Source organism: Camelus bactrianus, chromosome 7, assembly GCF_048773025.1.
Source record: "Camelus bactrianus isolate YW-2024 breed Bactrian camel chromosome 7, ASM4877302v1, whole genome shotgun sequence".
Taxonomy (NCBI): Eukaryota; Metazoa; Chordata; class Mammalia; order Artiodactyla; family Camelidae; genus Camelus; species Camelus bactrianus.
Genome location: NC_133545.1, coordinates 36,254,105 through 36,275,256, shown reverse-complemented (window position 1 = coordinate 36,275,256; position 21,152 = coordinate 36,254,105). Strand labels below are relative to the sequence as shown.

Below are 21,152 nucleotides of genomic sequence, written 5' to 3'. Positions count from 1 at the left end.
AGGGGCGAGGTTGTATTTATCTTTGGATTCCTAGCAGCCGGCACAGGCCTGGTATAGAGAAGACACTCAATATGAGCATGAATGATAAATGAAGTAAATCTGAATAAAATGCTTTTTGGTTAAGACCAGGGCTTTCAAGCCGATGCTAGAACATTAGCTTCTAGTACAATCTGCTTCTCATTTCAGATACATAAATCATAGTGGAAAAACAAAAGCTGGACTCCGGACATGGTGAGAGGAGAGCTTTTCTTATGTCAAATATATTCCCATGCCTTTCACTGAGATCTGGTCAAATCTTCCCTTGGGCGCTTACATATTAACTGTTTAACTATAAGCCCCAAATTCAGTGGGATAAGTACCAGGAATGCCCACTTCCAAACACACAACAACAACTTAGCTTTCTTTTGTAAACTGCAGAGTTTGTATTGAGAATTCTTAATCCCTAAAAGTTAAATTCTTCCAGTTGAATTTCCATTCACCCATGATAATTCTTTTCAAGTGTCAGAAATTTCCTAATCTCTCGGTGAAGAAGCCAGTACTTTTGGTCTCCACAGAAACTCTGTTGCATCAACTTCTGTTAAACACATCAGACCCTAGGCTCCAGGAGGACGGGGCCATGAATGCCCGCTCATCACTCTGTGCCCAGAGTTCATCTTACCAGGAGCTCCAATGCTGACTGGGTGAATGACTCTACAAACCAATGCCTCTGCCTCAAGGGAAAGGATCAGTCCCCTTCCTGTTTCTATTTCCAGGGCCTGAGACAGTGCCTGGCATGTACAATGTTGAATGAGTGAGAAATACTATCAGTTACCAACGTTTTGCAGTGACAAAGTATTTCCCTTAATGATGCTAACGTCTCAGTTTGCCCTGTTCAGTAATTAAGCTAATGGAGAGTCCTGTAGCACAAAATGTCAGAATTTATTCTCTGGCTGAAAAAACTCAAGAGCCAGCGACAGGCCTTGGTTGCTGCCCACTACCATGCACTGACAGACCCCCTATGGACACATTTTGATCAACTCTCCTTTTTAGCTGCAGGTCTCCCCTTTCCTATCCAGAAGTCCCAGAGGTAGGGAGGAGCAGATCTCCAGAGTACTGGAGAAGTGGTGTGGGTACGGGTGAGTTAAGGAAATAAATTATTAGCATTGTAGATTTCCTTTCTACCTTTTGATGTTTTGCCTGATGAACTACGTGTACTGACACTATTAACAAGACAAACAATTTTCATTTGTATACAAATGAAAAAGCCAGACTGGCAGAGATAGTACTGCCTCTCTCAACCCTCAAAGCAGCCTGGAAGAGCTGGAAGTGGATGGAATATCTGCGCCAGTGAATCCCAGGAAATAGCCTCAATTTTCAGCCTTATCTATGTGTTTATAGCAGTGTGTCCCATTTACTCATCTGTCCATCCATCCATCCACCCATCCATCCATCATCCATCCATCCTTCCGACCATCCACCCATCATCCATCCATTCTCCATCTATCCATCTCTATCCATCATCCATCCATCCACCCATCATCCATCCATTATCCATCCATCTATCCATCTGTCTATCCGTCTAATTTTCTGTAAGTGTCATTACAATTTTTTAAAAAAGGGTTGGAAATGTCATTTACTCAGTTTGTTTTGTTGATGTCTTCTAAAGGGAGAGGATCTGATGCAGGAAAGTCAAGTTTACCCACACACATCATATGCTCAAATGAGGTCATTATCTTCACACCTGTTTTGATACTAGTATCTGGTGTGTCTTATTTCATTCTTCCCCTTGGTTAGTCAGGCTAGAACTCAATTTTATTTCTTTTTCAAGAACCAAGTTTTGGTTTTGTTGATTTTCTCTACTGTTTTCCTGTTTTCAGTTCCACTGATCACTAATATTTATTATTTCTTTTCTTCTGCTTGCTGAAGGCTTAAATTGCTCTTCTTTCTCTAGTTTCCTAAGGTGGGAACTTTATTGATTTTAGATCTTTCCTCTTTTCTAACATGTGCATTTAATGTTATAAATTTCCTTTTAAGCACTGCTTTCACCACAACCCACACAGTTTGATAGAAGTTGTATTTTCATTCTAGTTACTTTAAAACATTTTGTAATTTCTCTTTAGCCTTCTTCTTTGAACTGTGGGTTATTTAGGAGTGTTTTCTTAAATTTCCAAACACTTGGGGGGGACTTTCCAGCTATCTTTCTGTTATTGATTTCTGGTTATTTCCATTGTGAACTGAGAACATACTTGGTGTGACTGTTATTCTTTCAAATTTGTTAAGATATATTTTATGGTCCAGAATGTGGTCTATCTTGGTCAAAGTTTCTTGTGAACTTGAGAAAAATGTGTATTCTCCTTGTCGTTGGGTGGATTTTCTATTAATGTTAATTAGATCAAGTCGATTGATGGTGCTGCTCTGCTCATCAACAGTCTTATTGATTTTCTGCCCACTTGATCATTCAATTACTGACAGAAGGGTACTGAAGTCTTCAGGATAATAAAGGATTTGTGAATTTCTCCTTTCAATTCTATCATTTTGCCTCATGTATTTTGATATCTTTGTCCATCCCATTACTTTTACCTAACTTATTCTTTATATTTAAGTGGGTTTCTTGTAGAAAACATATAGTTGGTCTTGCTTTTTATCCATTCTGACAATCTCTGTCTTTTAATTGGGGTATTTAGACCACTGATATTTAAAATGACTATTTATATAGTTAGATTATATCTGCCATGCTTGTAACTCTTTTCATTTGTTCTTTATTTTTTATTTTCTCCTTTTTTTGGGCGGGGGGAGCCTTCTGTTTTGAGTATCTCAATTCCTCCCTCCTGTCCCTTGTGACTTTGCTATCATTCTTCTCATTTATCCATATGCTATAATCATCCAACACATCTTACTATTATTTTAACCAAAGAGTTATCTTTTAGATAACTCTAAATCTTTACATTGATTCAAGTTTCTGACCTATGTAATTTTCATTCTGGTTGAAGAACTTCCTTTAATATTTCTTGCAGAGTAGGTCCATTCACAATGAGTGCCTTTGGTTTTTGTTTATCAGAGAAAGTCTTTATTTCTCCTTCACTTTTGAAAGATAATTCCACTGGATATGGAATTTTTTTTTTTTTCTCAACACTAAATATTTCACTCTACTTTCTTTTCACTTTCATGGCTTCTGTTGAAAAATCCACTTTAATTTTTATCCTTGTTCTTTTGTAGGTAAGCTGTTTTTCTCCTTCTGGTTTAAGATTCTTGTCTTTGGTTTTCTGTAGTAGGAATATGATAATTTGGTAGGGGGTATTTATTCTGCTTGGTATCTTATAAGCTTCCTGGATCTGTGGTTTGATACCTATCTTTAATTTTGGAAAGCTCTTGGTCATTACTGCTTAACTATTCCTTCTGTTCCATTCTCTTTCTTCTAGTATTTTAATTTCACATGTTATAATTTATGCAATTGTCCCTCAGTTATTTGACATTTTGAGTTTTTTTTTTTTTTTTCTTCTTGGCATTTCAGTTTAGGAAGTTTCTATTGACTCATTTTCAAGCTCACTAATCCCTTCCTCAGCCATGTCAAGTCTACTAAAGAGCCCATTAAAAGCATTCTTTACTTCACTTCTATTACAGTGTTTTATTTATAGCCTTTCCTCTTGATTCATTTCTTGAATTTCCACCTCTCTGCTTACATTACCCATCTGTTCTTTCATGTTGTATACTTTTTCCATTAGAGCCTATAAACCTTATAATCATAGTTAATTTAAATTCTCTGTCTGATAATGCCAACATTTGTGTCATATTGGAATCTAGTTCTGATGACTGCTTTCCTTTTTCAGGCTGTTTTTCATTGTTTTTTGGCATGCTTGTAACTTTTTGTTGATATCCAGACATGTTGTATCAGGGAACAGGAAGTGAGATACACAGACCTTTAGACTGGTGATTTATGTTAATCTGGCAAGGAGTTGGGGGTAGGTTTAATCTTTGCTATACCTCTAAGTGCCAGAGACTTCAGATTTCTCTAGTGACCCTATTTTTGTCTCCTCTACTAACTATGAGCTTCCCTAAGTACTCCTCCTCCAAGAGAGTTTGTGCCTTCCAGATCTTTCAGCTATAATCTAGTGCTATTATTTTGGTGTCTAGTTGGTGTGGTGGTAGGATATGGATGATGTATAGCACTCTATAATTTTCCAGTTAAATCTCCATTTGTAGAGGTCTTATGTCTTGTGGCTATCACCTTCTCAAGTGTATCTCTAGTAGTCTAGCTTTTCCAGTGGTATGGCTACAGAGTTTCCTATTGATTTCCTTCAGGTTCTGACTGCTGTTGAGCATGTCCCCCTACTCCCAACCCTGCAGCTGAAATAAGAAGTCCAAAAAGGGATGCAATGGGAGAGATTCCTTTCCCCTAGCTGGGAAAAAGGTCTGGAGAACAGGACCTTCCCATGGAGAAGGCTCTGTCATATTCATGATTACTCACCTCTTTCTCCTGCCTGAGGCGTGATGGGGGTGGGCTGTAGAGGGCGGGGGACTGCTATCAGATCTTTACTGAGAGAATCTGCTAGGGTTAGTGGAAGTAAAGTCTATGAAAGTATGTTCAATGCTGCAACCCCCAAGAGTTTCTCACTCTCATACTAGCAATTCATCAGATTTGTCATCTAAATGATCTTACAGTTTATGGCTCCAGCAGATTCTGCTTCAGGTGAGCAGATATGGCTATGACTCTCTGGAGATACCTGACTCTCCAGATTCTGCAACCTCAGTTCTCTTGGGAATTCCAAGAAAATTGTTGATTTTCACTTTATTCGATTTCTTCTTGCTGTAAGGATGGGAGTGAAACTCCCAGGCTCTTTATGAGTTAGGGCTGAAACCACAAGTTCCTTCACACGTGTTTTACATAATTTTCTGTCCCTACTCAGAGTGCTGAGTCCTGGTAGGTTGCTCTGCTGCCATCTACACCCCTCCTGGCCTTCATTACAGACTCCTGTTGCTGCCAGTGTCCCCACATCATGTCCTGCTCAGCTCCAAGTGTTCTATAAGCACGGGGCCCTCGGCTGCAGCTGTGCGAGGCCAGTGCTCCCCAAGATTGTACTCTGCATACCGGGTGGTCTTGACGGCAGGCAGCCCCCCAGGAGGCAAACCATGAAGGCTGGGGACTTGCTGCTGTAGTTAGGGACGCTATTCTGGAATCTGATGAGCTGTAGAATCTCTGTTTCCCCACATCACGGAGAAGAAAGACGACCTACCGACTCTAAGGCGTGCCCTTGTGTCACTCAGTGCATTATGTGATAGTGCTGGGGACAGGCTTGACAAGGAAGGAATTCATATGGACTCGAGGTGGCTTATACTTACGTAACTAAAGAAGCAGAGATCTTTTTATCAGTCTCCTTGGCTGTGTCCTTTCCCTTCTTCTTCCTTAACAGTACTTTTGTTTCTCCTTAACCATAGATAAGGTCATCCTACGCAGACCTGGAGAAACCTTTGCCTTGTAATGTTTGCAATTACAGAGCAGGGATTATTCACTTTAACCCTGGTTGATAAACAGGACGTGTATGATGTTCTTACTCCTCTTAGACACTGACACTGGACAGTAAAGAAGCAACTTGCAGATCTTTGTGATATTTTTGGCTCCAAGGTGTCTGAAACATCCTAATCAACTGGGTTAATTTTGTTCATGAATGGATATGTATCAGAAGATGCTAAGAGGTCATAAAAAATTGGTTTCCAACGGCCCCTTCAAGGGCAAATAAATACCTCTAAACCGGGGGCAAAGGACATTCCTCCATCCTTTCAGATAACGCCACCTCCTCCACCCTCTCTTATGGAATGTGGTGTCATGGTGAACATTAGTTGGTAAACTAGCAGGGGGTGGTGACAAATATTGCCGTGTGAAGAGTATTTAAGCAATACACGCCTTTGGGGAAATTTTCTCCTTTAAGCTGGGTTTGAACTGTTTCACAACACTTCCCATGATGCTGAAGAACTTCAGGCCTTTAAAAGTTTTCTAAGGTTTTTTGAGTCATCTGGTCTCTTTCCCAGACTTCACTGAGACCTCAGGGGGTTAGTAAGAAGGAGAAAATGAAAGGGACTAGGGCGAAAATGGAAAAGGGAGAATATGAACATAAATGGGAGACTCAGAGGATGGATAGAGATGAGTGGAGAAGGTTCTAGAGAGGACTGGTGACAACAGGGAGAGGGCATTTCCTCCGACTGGATGTAGGAAGGGAATAAGAGAATGGAGGAGCTGCTGGGGATTCAACAAGTGATCCGGGAGAGAAAGAGTAAGACTAAGAGATCTAGACGGAATCAGGAAAGGAAAACGAAGAGCTGAGTAAGAGCTGAGTAACTCGAGTGCATACACGCACGTGCGCATGTGCACACACACAAGCACACTTACATGCACACGCAGCGACCAAAGAAGGGCTGGGCCCCCTGCAGCCACTCACTGCATCGTGCAGGCAGAACCATTTGCAATAATTTGGAAATCATACCTTGTTTTGTTTAAGGGCACCTTTCTCTTTCATATGAGGGCAGTCCTTTCCCGTCACCACAGCTTTGATATCTGCCACCGGCACTGCAATTAGTAAGAGAAAATGAAAGTAATTACATCGTGTGACAGCTTACAAGTCAATACGGAGCAGGACTAAGTATCGAGTCTGCTGGCATGGCTGCCGCTCCCAGGAATTACTGCAGGAAGAGAAAAGAGGTGAAAAGAGGGAGAGAGGTCAGGCAGTGTCCAGGGCTAGAAACTTAAATCTGTTCTTATATTCCAGCAAAAAGCATCCTTAGGGAGAAAAATCTGTGTTCATAAGCAGAATGTGGTTTACTAAAACAAGTACCTAAAAAAGAAAGACCCAAATCAACAGCAACAAAACCCCATCATAGTTGTGTTCGACGTGATGGTGTTAGAAGCAGCAGTAATAACAACAGTAACCGTGGTCCTGCTACAGAGGCTATGGAAGACTTCTGTGCGCCAGGACCAACGCCAAGTGCCTCATATGGATCGTACCTCTTGTACAGTATCTACTTCTCTTTGGTTTCTGAGTTTTGGATAATGAGGGGAAGTAACCCTATCACAAAACAATTTATCTGAACCTAAACAATCCTGAACTCCCACGCTCCAAATTCCCGTCCTCTACTATCTCATGAATTCTCACAACAATTCTGTGAGACAAGTTTTATTATTCCTGTTTTACATACTACGAAACTAAACTCAGTTAAATAAAGGGAACATTCCTTTCTGAGAGGGAAGGGGTAGCCGGTATTTGTCGTGGAAATCCTGAGAATAATGCAGTTAGATAAAATGATGTTCTCTCTTGTCTTACTCAGGACTTGGGGGAAGATAAAAGGAGTGGAACAGTTTGTGCATTTAAAGTTTTGTACAGATCGTCTGAGGGAGAGAAGGCAGTAGGATGGTATGGAACCTTAATTTTAAAAACTGCGAAGTCATCTGTCCCTTTCCAGTGTCTAATCTTTCAGTCCCACAAGGGACTGTGAATCTAGGGGCTCATTCAGGATCTGCAAAAGCTTTAAGTCATCAATTCCTTAGACCCCTCTCTGCAATGATGAAGATAATGAGAGATTTCATAATTAAATTTCATCTACTTCTATTGTGGCATTGGGTTGTGAGGGTGATAGATGAAGGTGAAATTATAAAATATATAGAATATCAAAATGATAAACAGGAAGGCCTTTTAAAAGCTAACATTTTCCAGGTACTGTAAAGTTGTTAAGAACTTTGTCCAGGTCTCTGACACCTCTAGAGCTCTCTCAAACCCTGGAGGGGAGTGGGGCTGTGATGAACTCGTCCAGGAATCTCTGCAGGGATCCCCTGCTATCTATCCCACCATGTCTGCTCCTTCACCTTGCAGTCTGGATTCTAGATCCCTTTGGTAGACATGACTTGCACTCCCTGACACCTGCCTTTCCCCTCTAGGCATATGGAAGACGACACTTCCCAGCGTCTTTGCAGTTAAGTGGGGCCACGTGATTAGCTCTGGTCAAGGAAGTGTGAGAGGAAGTGGCGTGGCTCTTCTTGGCTGAGGCAGTGAAAAGTCCACACCCACCAGCCTCCCTTCTCCAGCTGCAGGAACTGAACGAGTCTGTCCCGATGGCGCAGCTCTGGGAGGGCAAAGCAGCCAGTGGCCTGTGTCCCTGAGTCGCTGTGTGGAGCGTCCTTTGAAAATCCATGTCAGTTATGTACAGTGAGGCGTGAGAAGGAAACTCTCGTTGTCCTGAGCCACTGAGATTTGGGGGGCTGTTTGTTTCTGCAGCATAATGTAGCAATGCCACCTCTCCCGAGTGGCCTAACCCTTGACCTTGGACTCCTTTCCTCCTCCGCCTGGCCACTTTAGTTTGGCATCTTCCTGTAGACGGTCCTTGTGATTCCTGAGCCTATCTCTGACTGCAGCCACTGACTACAATTCTCTTCTAATCCATTTTCATAACCAACGATCAGCTCTGGACTTGCGATGTAGTTAACATACCAACTCCAAATACCTTCCCAAGCCTCAGATGGAGTTTGAGTCACAAGCACCTTGTAGAAAGTCTTCATTGTATGATATATGACATGGTCAACGAACTAGAGAAAGTGTCTACGATCTATAAATAGTAAGCTACCACTTGGCTTTGAAAACCCATCCCGTGGAGCAGGACAAGAGTAACACTAAAGTCCGTCGTAGGGGCAGTCTTCAGAATCTCTAGTGAGAAGGCTTCAGGGGAGACAAGGCACTCTTCCTCCGTACTTGTGGAAGTACATACATATTTTATATGCATTGGCCCCTGTCAAGGAGACAAGCTGCTATATTACTCACAGGATTATGGCTAAAAGGAAAACATAAAATTCTAAAAATACAGTGTGGCTTTTAAAGGTTGCTCTTTGCATAGTTTGTCTCTAGATGCACTGGAAGATTAGGCACCAGAAGGGCTAAAACGTCTCCCTCCCTACACCCTTCAGACTCACGTCTCTTGAGTCTATACTCTAAGGAGGCAGCAGAGGGCCCTTGATTACTTCAAAGCAGGGCTAGTGTTTCCATCAATTTTTGGGGAGGCGAGCAGCATAAAGAAGTGGGGTCCGGAGATTTGGGAACCAGGAGGGTCACTACTGGGCCCTCCCCTCCCCCTCCACCACTCTAACTCCTTGGGGTCTGGCCTCATTTCCTTCAATGCTTTTCTTCAGTTTGAGCTGGATTGAGACAATCCAGTTTAACACTCCCATTTTATAGATGAGAAGACTGAGGCCTAAAGAGAAGAACTAAATCATGCAATGTCACATAGCTAGTGAAGGACAGAGCTGGGACAGCTGTTCCTTCTTCTGTTCCATGGTCCCTTGCTAGTCACGACCTTTCCCTTTGTTTGGAAGGTGTCAGCACCTCAAATCATGCAGAAGACAGCCTTTGATGTGGTTATCACTTCAGATATGTTCAGAAAACTCTTTGATTGCTAATATCTGTGAAAGTCACTTTAACTGTATTTTAAAATAAAAATACCATTGAAAAAGTAAATGTGGCCACCATGATAAAAACTGTGCTAGGTTCACCCCTGGGAGCCAAATTGAGGCAGGAATCACCCCAGGAAGTTGCAAGTAAGCCACAAGCACTTGCTTTTTACATAGCTCTGTCGTAGAAACTCCAGTGGGCAGAGATACAGAGGACGGACAGGTTGGTCCCAGTAGAAGTTCATTAAAGACTCTGGTCTCTAACTCGGCAGCCTGGAGTGGTGGGAATCACAGAGCCTGGGTCTGAATTCTAGACGCACTTCCTGGCTATAACACTTTGGGCTTAAGGTCTTAGAGCCTAAGCTGCTTCGCCCGCTAAGTGGAACTATAACATCCTTTATCTCATTGTGTTGCTCCAAGAATTAACTCAATGCTGGAGCCAAGACCATTGCTGGCTTTGAACCTAAGAAGTCCGGAGCAGTGGGGAAAAATCTGGGCTGCAGAGTTAGATGGCTGCATTCAGATCTTTGCTCTACTATTAACTAGACATGCAAGTTACTCAATGCTTCTGTACCTCAGTTTCCTAATCTGCAAAACAAAAGCCATGATACCTACCTATTCAGGTTGTCAGGAGGATAATTTATGAAGAGGTCTTAGCACAGTGCCTGGCATAGAGTAAGCACTCAAAAATGCTATTTGCAATTATTCTCATTATCAATAATCAAAGCTAATGCTCTCTGCGGATTGAGGGACCTGAGTCACTCCCCATGCTTCAGTGACCCAAATCGCCCACTTTGTGCCGTTGCGGCCGCTCCTCTCATCAGCTGTAACAGGCTTAATCGCCTTGTGTGCGGGAGTGAGCCCTCTCCTCCCGGGCCCTTTGATGTGGGAGTGAAGAGCGCTGGCCTAGATTCTTTCAAAAGGGAGGCACTGAGGGGCCCGGGGCACTGCCGGAAAGCGATGGAGTCTGGGGTTTAGTGGGGGCGAGCAGAGCCTGTAAGCCTGGTGGGGGGAATGTGGGGCGAAGGGAGGTAAGGACGTGTGGGTTTTCAAGGGCCGTGTTTCCTGCCAAACCAGAGGAATATGAGAAGAGAGATTTCCTAAACCTTTAGGCACAAAGACAGCTAAGGAGAGGCCCTCCATGTCCACTCACACTCTCTGTAGGATTCAATTATACTATTTGATTCATCAATACCTCAATATTCAGCCCTAAGTAACTTAAGGGATGGAAGACAATTTTCCCGTTGGTCTTGAGAGAGGCCAATCATACATGGCAAGAGCAATAGAACTTGCAATTAATTAAAGGAACATCTCATTTTTCTAGTGGAATGAGGTTTTTGACTTTTAAAGGCTCCAACAGGATGGACTGTTTTGCTCCAGGCAGAATGCAGAATTGGAATTAAATGCAAACCAGGTGGCTGGCCTGAAGCTGCAAACTTCAGCTTCCTAGGCTGGGCTTTCTCATCTCAAGCAAAGAATAGCTTCATTTGACTGCATCACATGAATATACCGCCTCCCTGGCACACACGTGCGTACAGATATAATCTCCTCAAAACACACACACACCCTCCCACATGAGCACACCTGCACAGGTACACATTCTTAGTTTATCTTGCAATGGAGAAACTCTTTATGGAGCAGCTCTTCTGAGCTCCAAATTACTGGATTTCAAAGGATGCCAAGGAAAGAAGTGGACAAGAGTTTCAGAGCCGCTGTTGGAAGGGACTCTCTTAACCCTTTCCCAGAACTAGCATCACTCTGTGGCCACAACCCAAAGCTGTTTGTAGATTTGCAGCTCTGGCCTTGCTCTTCTGCAACCACCCTGGGAAGCTTGCTATCCCTGGCTATCCCTGGCATCAGCACTCTGCTTTCTAGCTCTTGGGGGTGTGGGCCTTGGTGGGCCTAGGGGGGCATGAGCTTGCGGGCAAGCTCGGAACCTCCCCACTCCCAGCAAGCCACGGTGCTGTCCTCGCCTTGACTTTCTCCAGGGGCAGAGCTACCAATTTCCCCAGCACCAGGACCAGCTAGAATGAGAGGGCTGCATTTAAACCTGCAATCAATGCCAGTCAAGTGCCTGTCTGTGGGTTGAGAGGTGGAATTATCCCCATGAATATGGGGATAAATAATACATCTGGTGAGTGGGAGAGCCAATTCACTGCACCGCGCAGGGAAGGAAGAACCCCACTGCGGGTTTTCTTTTTTCCTGCCAAGACCCCTTTCCTTATTTGCTGGTCAGGTTAAGAACAAGGAGATGGGAGACTTTGTATAGAGCTTTGGTTGCTGTGGCCAACAGTAACCTCTAACTTTTTATTTTACCCCCTGAGAGCAGAGATTCCAAATTGCTGGCCGCTGGACAGGTCTGAGTTCAAGAGGGAGATTTCACCCGGTGAGGTTTTTTACCAGTTAGTAGCAAATAGAGGAAAATGAAGACACTGCTGTGAGTTTTTCATACAGCTAATTTAATTTAGCAGGAGAGACTGTCCTTTATTCCAAGATTAGGCCTTTCTTGTCTTTCTTTTTGTGTGTGTGTGATCAAGAGCCCTTTCTAAAATGAAAGGAGTGTGATATTAAATTTTAGATTTTCTTTTGTAATAGCCTTTTTTTTTTTTTGGCCTAAATTATAAGTTGGCAACCCATTATCAGTTCATTCTTTTTGTTCTTTTAAAGTTTTTACTTATTGGTAAAAGCCAAATTTGGGGATTAGCTCTTCTGAATTCCAGATTATTGGATTTCAAAGGATGAAGAGTTTACGGCAATATACAGCCCAGCAGTTCCCACTCAGGGTGCACATCCGGATTGCCTAGAGGGTCTGTTAAGACAGAGCTTGCAGGCCCCATTCCCAGAGCTGCTGATCAATAGGTCTGGGAGTGAGCTCTGAGAATCTGTTTTTCTAGTCAGTTCCCGGAAGATGCTGCTGCTGACGGTCCAAGGACCACGCTCCGAGAACCACTCGTCTAGCGTGCCCGTGATGGGATGGGGAAGACATCTGGAGACCAGAAGGGAGGGTCCTGATTACAGGCAGAGGCCTGGGACGCCCCCACAGCAGGAAAGTGTAGACACTGCCCCAGACTCTGTAGCACTGGGTTTCAGATTTCTTTCTTTTCCTATGAATAGTGCTAATAATGTGGGTTGAGGAGGCAGTGCTCCCATGAAAGGAAATAAAATTGCTTTCTGAACAAAATGACACTACAAAGACCAGACCAATGAATTTTTTAGCTGGAGGAAGAGAGAATGTTCCAGGCTGCTTGCCTGATACGTCAGCACAGAGTCTGAGTGTGTCAGGAAGTCGATGCTCCTGGTTTATCTTCCCCTGTGAAGGCCAACAGCTGCAAGGCAGACAGTCCAGACTTGACCTCCACGGGCCCTGGGGTGACCAGGAGAAGGTGCCAGAACTTGGGGCACCTTCTGTCTGGGACTTGCTTTCATGACTCACTGCAGGGTCAAGGTGATCTTACTGAAAAGTGTCTCTACTTTTTTCTCACTCTGATTTCTCTACCTGAGATATCCTCTGAGGCTATGTCTAACTTTACTTCAATTCTCTTCCAAATACATCCATTACCTTTGTGGATTTTAATGTTACTAAAATACTTTGCTTAATCTGTACATATAATGCTACTAAAAAAATCTGGAACCTGTTTTGGTGTTGGGCTAAAATAATCCAGCATATCACTGGCTCTTCAAAACATATGACAGACATTGTACAGAAACAGCAAATCAATACAAATAATATGTATTTCGGGGACTACTTAGCAAACAATAGAATGTTACTGAGTGAGTTACTTCTTTGAATCTGTCCTTGGGATCTGCCATTAGCTCTGTACTATAATTGTGGGCTACACTCAATATAATGAATAAATGTGGTAGGGCTCAAGCACATAATTCACGTGAAATTATTTTGGGTCATCAGAAAAAGATGATTGACAGAATCAGGTTTATATTGTTTTTGCTCCTTAAAAGGGCACCTGGACAAGTAATGTGAAAGGGGATGTTTGAACCCCAGTTTTACATCTTCCGGGAAAGTTACACGAGCGTTCCTTTTATGCCCTCTCCCCTGTTCAGGCCCAAAGCCCAGATCCATCAAGGTCGTGGGCTTCATGAGACTGTCAGGCTGGGACTCACAGCCAGATGAGATGCGTCCAGTGGGTTTCCCAGGTTAACAGTTTTTCTGTATATTTTGTGACCAGGAAACAAACAAATGACCCAAACTCAGGCCTCCTACACAGGAGAGACACTTACATTTGTCCTGCAAGGAATCGTGGGGCACTTCTCCCTGAGGACTTTCTTCCAAGTCTCCATAATGCAGGACCTTGTGGTTTGGTGAAAGCCGACAGTACCAAAACTTATCTGGGGAAAAAACACACATTTACAAGGTAAATGATTCTGATTTTCAAAAATGTTGACATCCTTATTTCATCGCAGTCTTTCCTAGAAGAATAAATGGTTCCTTTGATTTTAAGTCTTCAGGAAAGAATGAATTCTAGGGCCCTGGCAGTAAGTCTCTTTTCAATTTTGATCTTTAGTTAGTACCTGCCTTGCTCGGTGACATTTGGTAACCACTGGGAAAGTTATCAAATCCTCAAAGACAATGGCAACAGGGCTTCCGAAGTGGTGGCTTCAAGAGGGTTATTTCATCAGTATCTATGATGACAAGGGGGAGTAGTCCTCATCCAGTTGGGCCTGACAAGAGTAGGGAGGGAGATGTAGAAAAAACAGCTTTCTCAAAACTTTTCTGTTTCCACTTTCCTCTCCCAGATTTTAAGAGATGATTGAGGACCATGTCTTAGTTGGGACATCAAACCTCTCACCCCTGAGGCCTATACACACAAACTAATCAATGAATAAATTGTTAGGATGCTAGTGACACTCACAAGGGGTGAAATTTATGAGGAAATATTCTAAATGGTTCAGAAATTTATTCAAGGATGAAGGTACTCAACAATCATCTCGTCTCTAACTCCTAGAGTTCAGATCTCTTACATAGGCATAACCAGCACCTTAGGATCATTCTTATAAATAACTCCCTCAACTTGACTTCTTCTGCCCCACAAATGTAATAAAAATTTTTGAATAAGCTTGTGAGGTAGCGAGAAGGAGGAAAAGAATGCTTTATCTAGACAAGAAACTTAAATTGTGACAGCAATCTTTGAGCAGCTCTCACGGCTGATCTTAGATGCTGCCTCCTCCAGAAAGCCCTCTGTGATTCCTGCAGCCAGAGAGACTCTCTCAACCTCTTAGCTGTCCAGCATCTCCTTTGATTATTTGGTGCCCCTACATTAACCACCTTAGTATTCCCCATTATCTGCCACAGACCCTAGGTAAGCAGTTTGCCCTGGTGGGTGCACTGTGAACAATCACTGACAGGAGAAGAGAACTCCAGGATACTCATCAGTCCTGACTGTGCAGAAGCCAGGGCTCTCTGATGACAGCCACTGTCTTTACAATTGCACTGTACTGATCCCTTGGCAAAGTGCCTGGCATGTAGAAGAGGCACAGCTGGTGTTGACTAAATTGATAAAGATCCACGGGGATTTGGTCAAGATGCTTAAGGTACAAAAGCATCCATGACCTGTAGACCCCTTTGTGCCAGTATGTGGTTGGCAAATACAGTGGCCTTGGTCAAGTCCCTCCACTACTGTGTCTACAAACACAAACTGTTTTGAAGCCACTCTGAGTAAAAGGTCTCTGTAATATTTAATAAAAATGTTCTTCTACCTAAAATTGTTTTCGCCGTAAGGCCACATTTTAACTATATTTTTTAGCAGAAGAAAAGTTTTAAAAATGGAAGTAAAAGCCACACAATGAACAAAGAAAACGCCCAAACTGGATCCACAAAAGCAAAATGCCTCTGTGATTTCTTTCTCATCTCTAAATAAGGTTTGAGGATTCCTGAATATAGTCAGAATATGGCAATGTATATCTTTAAAAAAAAAATCTGAACTCTGGTGGAAAAATTTGAAAGGAAAGAAGAAGTTATTTGATGGCTAGGAAACCATCTGGAATTGCTAAATTTTCAAAATTCTGTGTATGTATGTATACACACACACACACACACACACACACACACACATTCAACACAGGTCATTTTTCTGGGAGAGCGTTACAAAGGGAGAAAATAAAATATTCCCTGAAATTCACAGCCATTTCAGTATATTCCCTGAAATTCACAGCCATTTCAGTGAGGCAGTTTTCCACGAGGAAGCCTGATCTGCACCACACAGTAGGAACTGCAGTACCGAAGGAGCAGTCCGTGCTCTGGCTGTGAGCATCAGCAGTGCTCTTGGGGCCCTGGCACGACAGACTGTAGAGGATTCTCCCCCGCAAAGGACATTCCACCCTGTCTCAATGACCCGTGATGACCGCAAAGCCAGCTGCAGAAATTTGCTATAGAGCATTTCTTCCCCTGCTACCTCTGAGGTGGGGTTTTGGCTAAGTGAGTGACTGAAGAAAGGTGACAGAAAGCTGGGAAGGAAGTCTGTGAGCTGCAGTGCTTGGACACCCTGGACTTACTCTGAGTAAGGTCTTGGCCATTTCTTTCTAGAAATTCCTCACTTCTCAAGCTGGAATAAACTCTCGGGACTCACAGTGGCACCCTGTAGCCCAAAGGTCAATATGGTGCCATCAAAGATCGGTCATCCTCAATCTATGTGGGGGAGCATTAAGAAATTTAAGTGGTACAAACAGATACATTGTGGGATAAAAAGCACAACTTATTTGTAAGACATCAAAAAACCTGAGGCATATACTTCCATAGGTTGTCTATTTAATAGGTTAACCTATTTCATAGGTGAAGTCGATTTCTCCAATGAATAATGTCAGAGTGCCTACCATGCTCACAGCACTCGACTGGCTGGAGCACAAATCATTAGGATGAAAGGCTAATATGGGGAACAAAGCCAAGAAGCTCTCAGAGAAGGCGCTCCCTCAGTTCTCAGTGGCAACTAAAAGAAAGATGGTAGAAACACTTGTTTCCCGGATCTGGGAAGTAGGGACAGGGACTCAATAGCTCTGCCTGCACCACAGGGCAAAACAGGAGTTGGGAAGGTCTCTTGTGCAACATATTGATACAGTCAGAAACTATTAGAAAACCGTAGCTATTTATCAGGGTTCCTGGAGGCAAAACAATCATCTTCCTTGCAAAGCTGCAGCCACTGTTTAAAGAAACACAAGATGCTACCTGGAACCTGCTCTAACAATACTTGGTGTACAGCTGACAGACTTTCCTCCTTCCAGAGGCTTAAATGCTCTTGACTTTTTGACACCACCCTCTTCTGGTCTTCCTCCTACCTCTGGCTAACTTTCCTCTTATCCTCTAGTTCCTCTTTCTCTGCCTGCTACCAAAACGGTAGAGAGCAAAACAAGTCTGTGCACTCACTGAAGTGAGTGATGTGTTTTGCTCCTCCCCATCAAACAGGAAGTCTTGGAAGGACGACAAAAATATTGGAAAGGGGCTGAAGGGCTTGGGAAGGTTGTTTTGACTCATCAGCAAGTGGGTGGGTGCTCAGCCTGTATCGTCCTCAGGGTAAAGGTTAGCTCTGGGAAGGTTTAGAGGCGTCATAACTTGTGTGTGTCCGTCTTGAAGGAAGAGCTGCTACAAGGGGGAGCAGAGAGGCCAGCTCCGACCAGCACAGCACACCGACTTGTTGGCTGAGGCAGTTTCAGTGGCAGTTTGATTCACAGTTTCTTTTATGGTAAGAAAAATGCAGATTTTCTTTTCAAAACCCAGCATGATGTTACTAGTTCCCCAATCCCTCTGGGCAATGAATGAGTGGATTGTGTCACTAAAAGCAATTAGCAGGAAGCAGCGAGAACATTAGCAAAGATTAGCGTTTAAAGAGAAAACAGGAGTTAATATAGAGGTCTTCCAGTCAATTACAAATGTTGGTACATTAATAGCCATCTTTTCATTCCCCAAACTCAAAAACTGAAAATATGGAGACAATTTTGTGCCTCACTCTTTCTGTGGTGTGTGTGTGTGTGTGTGTGTGTGTGTGTGTATGTGCACGCGTGTGAAGGATCAGAGGGAAAAGCTGGTTTCAAAGCTCACAGCCTGTTAAGAAGGTCTCCAGGGCTGATTAAAGCTATTCTCAATGTCACATAGATCATTATGGAGCTAATAACCCCTCACAACTGTAATTCTTGCAGCAGTGGTCGACGGAACGTCCTACAATGATGCAAATACTCTGTACCTGCTTTATTCAAGAGTCAGAAGAGAAATTTTAAATTTTCTTTAATTTTAATTAACTTAAATAGCCATAGGTAGCTATAGTGAACAGTGCAGCTCACTGTCCGTTTTCATATCCAGGAGACAAGTGTGGGGCTGGCCAGCAGGTCTGTAGGGGAGATGGGCAAGCTGATTAATAGCTACCATTGCTGGGGGTGAAATGCTGGCCAGCAAAGTGAGGCACTGGACACCGCAAGAACCGAGCCCTGATCGACTCTCCCACGGACTCAGGGAGACGTCTCTGTCTGGTGTGCAAAGCCCACAGTTGGTAGCTGCCTGGAGCTCCAGGGGGCCCGAAGGGTCCTGTGTCTGGGAGACAGGTGGCCTTTACTAAAGTGAATTCTTTGGACAATTTTATTACGATTTCAGGTCCTTCCCAGGTTAACCTAAAATTTGCAAAATTATCCGTGTGCTCAGGAGTAGGGCTGCTCCCTGCCTAGGGTCAAACCTTTCCAGGTCCAAAAACATGAGGGACCCCAGCAATGTTCTAAAAAGGAAATGTCATCTTCCAGGTGGTGAGAGACAAGGTTTCCCTGTTGGTCTAGTAAAGGAAGACAGCTACAGACACAGAATGAAGGTCATTCTGCCCTTCAAATCTTCCTCACTTCACTGAGCGTTCTTCAGAATGAGAAACTCCTATTTTGATTCAGAAATCTGCCCCTGTGGAGACTCTCCTTCTTCAGCAAAAGGTAACTTCAGGGCTCCCAAATCATTTTAAAGATGCTTTGGAGTCACAGAGACCTGGCCCTGACACATGAGCTGTGGAGTCTTGGGCAAACGATGAAAACCTTCGGGATCCCTCCAGTTCCTCTGTTAAGTAATGCTAATAATTATATGAGTAAAACAAACATAGAGTATCTACCGGGCACCTTCCACAGAGCTGGCTCTCAAATATGAGTGTGTCTTCCTACTCTTCCAGCAAAAACCCCTCTCATCGACACTACTGGTCCCTCTACCTTTTGAGAACAATGATCATCTATTATTTTGATCTATTGGAAAGTGCCTTTTTCCTGAAAACAAACTGGCCTTTCTCCTTTTGAAAATATGCGTTTATTTATATCTGTCTTTTTCTAAAAATGAGTTATAAGATTTAGTTAAATATTAAAAGAAAATCTCAAAGACAGAGTAAGAAACAGCATGCTCCCCAAAGGGGTCCATATGGTTCCTGAAATGGCCAGGACATACGTGGCTCTCCATTCTCTGAGTGAGCTGAAGGAGCAAGGCAGGGACGCTGCCCTGGGCCTCAGCACAGAAGCAGGCTGACTCTGCTGGGTATATGTTTCGCTCACTACTGGGTTTCAAATTAAGTTCGTCCTGTTAACGCTTAGGGAAGGGATGCTGGTCAACAAAACCAGCATGTCTTCAATGAAAAGCAAAAGTTTCATGCTATCATTTCTTTAAAATGACACTCCAATGTATAGCCCTGGGCTCTTATCAAGACTCTTCAATGCAAATGATTCTGAAATATCCTCATCTCTGAAATGTAAGGAAAATAGGAGGCAGTTCCTGAGCCTGGAGATTCTCAGAAAGCAAATAATGGCTCTAAGATAGAAAACTTCTGGGATTTCATCTTAACTCTCTACTGAGGGGACAGTTAAGAAGGAGCTCTCATCGTGAAGGACTGTGAACATGAGCCTCTCACACTCCGAGGGGCGTGCGGCATGCGGTGAAGCAGGTATGGGACATCCACTGCCATCTACTGCCTGTGTTTGAAAACCTATATTCTGAGTAACTCCAAGCCAAAACTAATACTAAATGTTATTAATGAATGTTTGACAATGTGTCGAGCACCCTACTACATAGCCTAGATGCATGATTTTGTTTAACCTTTGCAATGATTTGATGTAGGAACTGACGTCAGCCCCATCTGACAGGCGAGGAAATAGAAACCCAGAGAGATTTATTAGGTTGCCCAGGGCTCGGTACCCAGCTAGCAGGCAGGGAGGAGGCAGGGACTTGAAGGCAGCTTGGTGTGCGTCACATGATTTACTGCCTCTCGATTCTACTGTGGTCAGAATTCACAGAAACCCAGATTTGTATATGTCTCCATCGGACTAACCAAGTAGCAGAGTTGCAAATGAGGCAGGTTGAATGGCAGGCAGGCAAGTAGCAGCTAGGGGCCGTCCAGCCAAACACAGCGGCAGAGGACTTGACGTCTGTCCTCCCCTTTCCAGTTCTGTGGGACAGGAAGCTCTTTCGTATTTTCGCCTGTAAGTTAATACCTAAATCCACTCACCTGTGTCTGACTCACTGTTGGACAGATTTAGAGGGAGGGTGGCCATGGACCTTGCGTGTGTATACTTGCTCCCTAAACTGGGATGGCTCATGGCTGTTCCTGTATGAGAATTCCCCTTTCTCGAAGGGATTAAAATGATTTTACACCCTGTCCTCATTAATGTGTGTAAATCTAAATGGAATGTTTGGATGGGGGTGATAGGAAACCAATTTCAGCACAGTCTGCTTTGAATCCCTATTTTTAAGCACACAGAGCTAGTCACCAGATTTTAAATCAATTTACTAAACACCAAAAAGCCTTCCTTTCTGTACTTGGAAGGATGATTTTATACTAAACACAGATGGCCATGCTCCTTAGGGAGTTTAACTAATAAATCTATAATCTAGATGCTAAATTTTTTTTGTTGTTCATTAGGTAATTCATTTTTAGACAACTGGAAAAATTTGCATATTCAGGACTAACACTTCAGCCAAAATAATCATAATTATTACATATGGAAACAGGATTATTCTAGTAGAATCTACTCATTTCAGCCTAGAAGGGGAAGTCTCATGATGAAGTAGACTGGAAGGTTAATTTGGGTTCTTTGCTTTAGGTTCCGAAGGATTCTAGCTGGGCATGAAAGGAGGCATTTGGTGGTACGTGTCAATTTGGAACCTCTCCCCTCCCCCCCAACTTCTGTTGAATGTCAGGTAGATAAAAACTTTATAAATCACCTTATTTGGACAATATATCCTGAATGTTGATTTTGCCAAAGGCAGTGGGGAGATCAGGGCATGTAAGTGACCATCTGGCTGACTGAACTAACAGATCATCTGGTCCTACTCTCCCACTTAACCGATGAGAAATCGTGGCCCTGAGAGGTCACGTGTCCTGCCTAAAGACACCCGGTAGTTACTTACAGAGTTGAGAAGCCTAAAGCCAAGTCTGCTCACTCCCAGGATATTGTTATTTTCTTCCAGAAGAAAACAGCAGCTGCCCTTTGCTGCTGCTTTCTAAGAGCTGCGTACATGACCACCTTTCTTCCTCACAACAGCTTCAGGAGACAGGCATTGTCATCCCTGTTTCAGATGGGGAAAGTGCCCAGGGTCGCAGAGCTGGACGGGGGAGAGGCAGGATGGAGTCCCCTTCATCTGGATCCAGGGCTCTTGTCCTCCCTGCTGTGCCATACTGTATTCTCGGAAGAGCATTTACTCTGGCGAAGATGCCCAATGCAAGGAACGCAATGAGCAAAGAGGGGGCGAACTCACCCTTCAAAGTCTGCATGGGAGAGAGGAGCGCCCGCTGCTCTTCCT

The 21,152-nt window shown here is 43.4% G+C and overlaps 1 protein-coding gene across 10 annotated transcripts in view; it reads right to left on the bottom strand.

The window, feature by feature from the left end:
* Window positions 1-21,152, bottom strand: part of ELMO1 (engulfment and cell motility 1) — a 491,764-nt gene that overhangs the window by 11,490 nt on the left and 459,122 nt on the right. For all 10 annotated transcript variants that reach the window (XM_010955409.3, XM_045516965.2, XM_010955408.3 and 7 more), the window contains 2 exons: window positions 13,637-13,744; window positions 6,456-6,538 (listed from right to left, as the gene is read on the bottom strand). In XM_010955409.3, coding sequence (XP_010953711.1) covers window positions 6,456-6,538; window positions 13,637-13,744 — 191 coding nt within the window. The remainder of the gene's footprint in view (window positions 1-6,455; window positions 6,539-13,636; window positions 13,745-21,152) is intronic.